Here is a 7594-nt window from a genome sequence, read left to right as displayed (position 1 = left end):
CACACACACACACACACACACACACACACACACACACTGCATATACACACACACACACACATATATGCAGTACTACACACACACACATGCGCGCGCGCGCGCAACTTGTTATATATGAACCTTTTATTAAAGGCTGTCAATTTTTACAGCTCTAGAGCTGGGACAATTCACAGGCTATGATTTACTTCTGATTGCTGAACTCAAAAGTTCATTAAAAGAAAAAAAAATTTTAAATGCCTTTAAAAAGTCATTAGCTTTTTCAGGAAAAATTGTAAAATAATACTATCTATGGCTATGGCCCTTTTAACCTGCTCTATAAATGTAGTCAAAGAGACTTAACAGAGTCATTTTCCCTTTCTGTTATCTGTACAAAAAAAAAAAAGACAGCCATTCATCTTCTCAAGGTTTTTCCCTGATGGAATTTACCATTCTAAAGATGGAGAAGTCCTTTTATAAATAAAGGATAAAATAGTCACAAATACATAAAGGATACTTTTAAAGGACAACATGTCAGTACTTTTAGAATGTTACCTCCCAAACATCTTGATTTAAACACAGGAAGTTAAACTGGCAAATAGGGCATAGCAATAACAGGGAAATGTATTCCACAACTTAAAAATGCACAATGAAAAGAGAATTGCCATTTCTGGATAGGGAGGATTCTTAGGGTACTGCAACTGGTTGTTCCTTTGGATAACTCATTTCTAACCCTATTAGCAAACTGGCATAACTAGGACAGACCAAAACCTTCCCCTTTATAGTTTTAATGTTGATGGGTTGGTGATGGGGTCCAAAACTTATTGGGTAGGGATCAATACACTTACCTATTGTCCCTGATTCGCAATAATCCCGAGTTCCTTCCTGGAATACAAGATAGTGTCTTTATAACTTGGGAGCAGAAAGGGATTTGGGAATGGAAGATCTATTTAACAGGGACATACTAATGCCCACTGAGCAATTTAAGAACTTTGACCAAACTGCACTTTTTTGGGCGTTGCAACTAAAACGTTTAAAAGCAAGAAGCACCCTAACAGAAACAGAATGTTGGCAAATAATACACTAGAGAAAAAAGTAAAGCTAAAGCCATTGCTGTCTTAGGAATCTCTCCCTTGCACCTAAAACATCACCACTGCCAGATGTTGCCAAGCACACCAAATTCCAAGAAAAAGCAACAACTTTGCATATTTATCATTAAAGATATTGTGAAATCATGTCTTTCTAATAATAAGAACAATGGAAAATATACATTCAGTTTACACTTTAAAGTTTTAATCAAGAAAGAAAATGATAGAGCAAGGAAGGCTTACAAAACCAGCCTAAAAGTATATTTAGGCTGTCCCCAATCCATTCTGACTACAGGCACAAGGCAATTCACCCTAACTGAAACAGAATCAAAATTTCCCCTGAAGACTTCTCTTTTCTTATTGGAAACTCTGCTCTGGAAAATCAGAAAAAAACCCCCAAAAATAAACAACCCCCTCCCCGTTAACCCCAGTTCTAAAAAGGTTCTCTCTCATCTACCTTCATTTTTTTTTTTAAAGTTATCTAACAGCAATGCCTTTTCCTTAAAGAAACTGTGCACAACTGAGGAAAAAGTATTCCAGAAGACAAGAAACTTCTTTTTATTTATTATAGTATATATGTATATACACACCACAAAAATCCAACTGAAATTAAAGTTTATGCAGAACAACTTGCCTTTCGTTTACTTTAATATGCCAGTAATCCTTTCAAACTAATTAGGACAACTATTTGTATTAGAATTCAAGAATATTTGTTTTTCTTTTCTTCACATCATTTTGCTTCCTTGACCAGCCAAATAAGATTGTACAAAATCTTTATTTTCATCATACAGTTAAAAAAAAAACCCAACATTTTTCAAAGCTACCTCCAACTTAAATCATATATTAACCAAAATGACCCTACCTTCTGTCGCAGTTACTAAAGGCAACGGAACAGGCTTAGGTAATGATCTCTATGCAACTTATTTTACTTATTCCTCGAGTCATGTCAAATTTACTGCTAAACCCAGTTCTTCTTGCACAGCAATGTGTGCCTTAATACCACATAACCTGAACAGGCCAACTTTCCTAGAAGCTTAACTATTTCTCCCCAGACTTATGCATGGATGGAATTCATGGATGGCTTATTGGATAATTTACCATAAACAAATCTGTAGTCTATTAATCCCCGGGGCCCGTTTAAAGTTTAACAGTTGCAGGTTATCCAATCATATAAAATTTATTCCGATGACTAATACTTTGTAAGTATTACAGATAAAGTCTTGGTACCAATGAGAACACTATGCAGTTTTTAACAACTGCAGAAACAGGCTTCTTCGGTATCCTGTTCCTGAACTCTAGAGGTGGTTGATTCCTTCACCAACAAGAACTCTCTGCCTATCAAGACTGTTCTTTATAAGCATCTCTAGGTACCAGCTGAACTACTACTCATCAATCCAGTCAGTCTCCTTCAGATTTTGCTCATGTTAATTGTTGGTCTACATTAGCAGCTGATAACACGGCATCCCACACTGAAAGATATGGCACCAGAGAAATCCTTCAAATTGCTGTAATGAGGCATCATGCATTCAAATTTAAGCCAAGCTGATGGATAAGGAAGTAAATTAACTCCATCTATCAGCAACTTTTGAATGTTTCCAGCCACCCAGTCAAAATATCCTGTATAGTTTTCTGAAATGCAATCCAGTAATTCACTAATACTTACTTGCTAACCTGAAAACCTAAGTTCACCACAATTTTCAGAGAAGAACAGAGTGTTGTCATGAGGTCTCATGTTATTAAGACTTCGTTACTTTTAAGCAGCATATTGGATTTTGGTACTACAAAATACCAAATCTAACAGCTAAACATATGAACAAATTAAATTTTGATGCAGTATGCTTGCTTAAAACTGTTTGTTGCTTCCTTGCTATTTAACACAATTCAGTAAGCCACAACACAGCTCCCAGTCAACACCACTGATCTCCTGCACGTAGCATGAGACTGCAGAAGACAACCAGAAACCCTTCCTTCTGGGGAATGATATTTACAGACATATTCAAATAGACAGTTATCTAATGCTTAAATCTCATTAATTCAAATATTTGATGAGCTTAAGCCCGAGATCTGAATTTTAGTAATAAATACATAGTTTGAGTTGCCTGTAGATATCTTAATACATTCTCACTTTGAAGCTAAATCCATTTCAACATGGAAAAATTTAGAGCATGCCAATTCACTGGAGTTGCAACATTTGGAGATTATTTCTAATCTCCTTTTCCTTTTGTACTGGCCATTCTTTTTGACAAAACTCATCATGATTTCTCAATTCCATAATTCGTTTTCAGTCTAGCACATAGAGGCCAAAATAATTAGGCCTTACATGCAAGTTCTATCTATCACTTGGTCTTTGGAGTTCCATTATTTATTCCAAAACATGAATGAATCAATACAAGACATACCCAAAGCAATCTACTCTCCTTTCCAATCTAAGGACACTATCCATGTTCAAGATTAAGCTTCACTCTCGATACCAATAGTTTTATTTCTTTCAGCAACTATTTCGTTGTTGAAAGTGGACCAAATTACAAGCAATGACATCAAGAAGCTATTCCTGGGAATACGAAGAAAATAAAGTAAAATAAGGAAATTCAAACACAAGAGCAATGCAATGAGCTTATAAAAGTATTAATCAGGGTGGTCAACAATTGTTTACCTGTTTATGGGCATGGTCATAAGAGTTTATATGGTTGTCAAACTCTTGATGCTTTTGATACTGCTTGTCGCACAGTTCACAGTAAAAGTTTGCTCTGAGATCTTCCAGGGCCTTGGCAATTGCCTTTTCTTTGTCGACATAATCCTGCAACATTAACAGGAATCAATTCCATTAAATCTTTTGTAAAGCAAGTACGAAGATGAACAATTCCACTAGAAAAAAAATCTTCATAAGCAAAAATTAATATATTACTAGTTAAAACTGTGAATACTGTTTTAGAGCAATTTATTAGAATACACACTCCTACAAATTTACAAGACATGTTAGTGCTGTGAGGACCTGAGCAACTTGTTTTTCAGTCTGGCCTTTATATGTTCTTTATTAAAAAATAACCCAGTGATTTTAACAATTAAGGTTTGCCTTATTTTATAAAACAGCCACGTGGTCACCACCATACAGAACTGCTCCTCCATCAAGGAGGTCTATAACTGGAAACAGGTTAAAAAACTTAGTAAGCCATCTTTTGCCTACAAATGAAGTGTGTAATATATGGTCTGAACTCGTGTGAAAAGCAGCTCAATTTCCAAGCACCTACATTGAAAACCTTCAAGAGTAAATTGGATGCTTATCTTGCTGGGATCCTATGACCCCAGCTGACTTCCTGCCCTTTGGGCAGGGGACTGGACTTGATGATCTCCCGAGGTCCCTTCCAGCCCTAATGTCTATGAAATCTATGAAATTCCTTAAAATAAAATACAAACGTAAAACAAAAGAAAACCTAACACCTGTTATTTCATTTAAGACTAAAACCAAAACAACCCAAAGAGAAAAATCCTTCTCTCAGCTCCTAGAAGACTGGTTTTCAACCTTACACACAGTTTGTGGAACCCCAGGCATCCATGGACCACAGGTTGAAAGCCACTGTTCCAAAAACAGAATACTTTATTGGTAAGTGAGACTATTCCCTCTGTTGAGCAATATCAGGTGCCTTTCTATTCGCTCTTAACTAATATGCAATTCAATAAGGATGCACACATCTGAAAAAGTTTAACATAGTAATGCTAGAACAAACTCAACACAGGTGTAATTTGACTGAATTCAATGAAATTATACCAGGAATGAAGTGCCTAGAGTAGGTTTAGTTAAAGCAAATAAAAGTTTTGCTGAAATCATATGGTTGTACTAGAAATACATTAATATTTAGCAAATATAGTTAAAAAGGGTTTTTAAAAAAAATAGAGATTGCATGCACATACTCTCTCTTGAAACATCAATCTATAATTAAATGAACAGAAATTTAATCTTCAAGAGGTGGTTATTTTTAGGGTTGTTGAATTGTAAGTTATCCACTTTCCTCTCTCTTCCAATTGCAAAGGAATGCTTATTTTGTGGGTAGTAGTAGTGCCAAAAGGCTTTGGGTTTCATTGCATCAGATCCTGTTCTCTCACAAGGTAGATTCTACTTTATCCGACTGATCTAGTGGGCCAATCTGTATAACCTGGAGTGGAACCCATGCTGCTCTGGTCAGTGGCTGCTAGACATAGCCTACAAGGCAGTTTTCTCAGTATACACCGATTAGGACAAATCGCTCAATAATTAACCAGAGCAATTAACAGTTGTTGTGAAGTGCACTCCTGAGGTGGATCTGTTTCTAGAACCAATAAAAAGGACCAAAAGGACAAAAAAGGACCAAAAGACCATGACACTTAAGACAAAGGACTACAAAACTTTTCATTCGTCAAAATATATCAATATCAAAACCCAGAAAGATTACATAGTTCTGCCCTTTAGGATAAGCATGCAAGTTCTCCCACAAAATAAGTTTCCCCACAATTATAATATAAAGCATAATGCCAACAGCAGACCTGGCATGTTTATTTACTGGGTTTACTCAGAAATGGAGTAAAACAAACCATAGAACACTATGAAGAATGAAAAAAGCACTGCAATAGCTTAAAAGCAATACCAGAAAAAAGTTAAAGAGTTTAAAAAGAAACTTGCAGCTTCCAATTCAAGATACAACTCCACTACAGAAGCAGCCTTTACAATCAAAATTAAGATATGCAAACAGTTCCAAAAAAATGAGATTTTTAAACAGTAAAAAATGGATACAAAATTATTTCCAAACAGTCTTCTTACAATTTTGCCCAAAAGGTATTAAATAAGGCTGTGTGAAGCTTCAGTAGCAGATTCGATTCAGAAGAGATTCAGCCCGATTCAGGGGCCAAATCTCTAAATCTGAACCAAGAGACCCATTGAAAGGTCCGAATTGAATTGGAAGCCTCTGAATTGATTCAGGTGGTCCCTGCTTGCTGCAGCATGGAGCTGGACCTGGACTCTGTGCCGCTAAGTAGGGGGTTGCTGGAGAAGGGGACCATGGGAGGACCCCCGCCCAGCCACAGCCCCCACTGGCTCCCCCAGCACCACCCCCATGGCTGCCAAAAACCAAACCCCCTCCCCCGCCCCCCCAAAAAGCCCCACACTCACTGGCTGCAGCAGCAGCAACTAGGACCTTTGGGAGCTTGTGGCAGAGCCCCCCTGCAAAGTGCAGTGATTCCCCTACCCCCTGTCCCAGCCTGGCACCCGCACAGCAGCTGTCACATCATGGGGGTGCAGTGTGGTTCAGCAGAGCACTGCATACTGTCCTGGAGCTGGGGTGGCTCCATCAGTCAACCAGAGACTGGCAGCACTCAGTCCAAGTGGCCCCAGCTCCCGAACAGCACATGGAGCCTTGTGATGCCCTGCCACGCCCCACACTGCACCCTTGCAACATGACAGCTGCTGCGTGGGTGCCAGGCAGAGGGTAGGGGGGTGATCTCTGCTGCCCCATGCTGCGCTAGTAGACTCTGCCATACCCCACCAGAGGCCCCAGTTGCTGCTGCTGTAGCCAGTGAGTACAGGGTGTTTTAAAAAAAAAAAAGTACCAGGACGCTGGGGCTGGGGCTGGGCAGGGCAGCCATGGGGGGTTGGAGGAACAGGCAGAGGGTAGGGCCCTGATTGCTGCTGCCACACCCCCAATGCCGCTGCTGCCTGTTTGATTCAGAGGAGATTCAGCCCAATTTGGCGGCCGAATCTCCGAATCCGAATTGGCCGAATTGAATCGGGACAGTGAGCTGAATTGCCAAATTGAATCACTGTCCCTCCGAATCTGCTGAATCTGAAGCCGAATTGAATACTTGCCACTTCACACAGCCTGAGCATTAAAAGTCTTGAATCACATTGTATATGAATTTTTTTAAACCATGTTAAAAGTTAGCACTAAAACTTGACAAGTCACTATAGCACAAGTAGTTAAAACATTTTTAGAACACTCATGAAAAATCCTCATTAAAATAACTCCCCTCTCCAGATGCAAGTAAAAAAATATTCCAAGTCCTAGTTTCAAATATACTTGATACCCAAGATCCCTGGTATGAAAAATGTATTGAAAGGTTTTATTATGAAGTGCTCTCTAGGAAGATATTAGAAAAAAGAAAGCAAAACAGGGGATTTGGAGAACAATAGACATGGAAGTCCTTTTTCTGAAAAAAAATGGTTAAAATGCATCCTGTGGCTAACCAGTGTAAACAGGGCTATTTGAAGAATCACAGTCTACACAAGGGAATAAAATTAAATATCATTTCTTGCTTCACTTCTGGTTCACGTGCTATCAAATACTTCTGAAACCAGGCAAATAGCTTGCTCTAGAGCTGGAGTGCTCAACCCCTGGTCCACAGGGCTCCCCACGGGCCTTAGAATTTCGCAGTGGGGGAGCAATGGGAGCTAACAGCTGCTACTCTGCTGCCAGATTTCTGGACTGGCAGGAGCCCCATGAGCTGGACAGTGTGGCCTTGCCTGATCGACTGACAGCACAGGGCAGCAGAAAGCAGAACAACAT

The 7594-nt window shown here is 39.1% G+C and overlaps 1 protein-coding gene across 4 annotated transcripts in view; it reads right to left on the bottom strand.

Annotated features, from left to right (window-relative positions):
- The window catches only part of GPATCH8 (G-patch domain containing 8), a 71172-nt gene that overhangs the window by 13867 nt on the left and 49711 nt on the right, over positions 1-7594 (bottom strand). For 3 of the 4 annotated variants that reach the window (XM_019553876.1, XM_019553880.1, XM_019553878.1), the window contains 2 exons: positions 3718-3861; positions 825-861 (listed from right to left, as the gene is read on the bottom strand). In XM_019553876.1, coding sequence (XP_019409421.1) covers positions 825-861; positions 3718-3861 — 181 coding nt within the window. The remainder of the gene's footprint in view (positions 1-824; positions 862-3717; positions 3862-7594) is intronic. The other variant, XM_019553877.1, reaches the window with a different exon arrangement.

This window comes from Crocodylus porosus, unplaced genomic scaffold, assembly GCF_001723895.1.
Source record: "Crocodylus porosus isolate Cpor-Errol unplaced genomic scaffold, CroPor_comp1, whole genome shotgun sequence".
NCBI lineage: Eukaryota > Metazoa > Chordata > Crocodylia > Crocodylidae > Crocodylus > Crocodylus porosus.
Note: the sequence above shows the minus strand (reverse complement) of the source record. Positions and strands in the feature narration are given on the sequence as shown.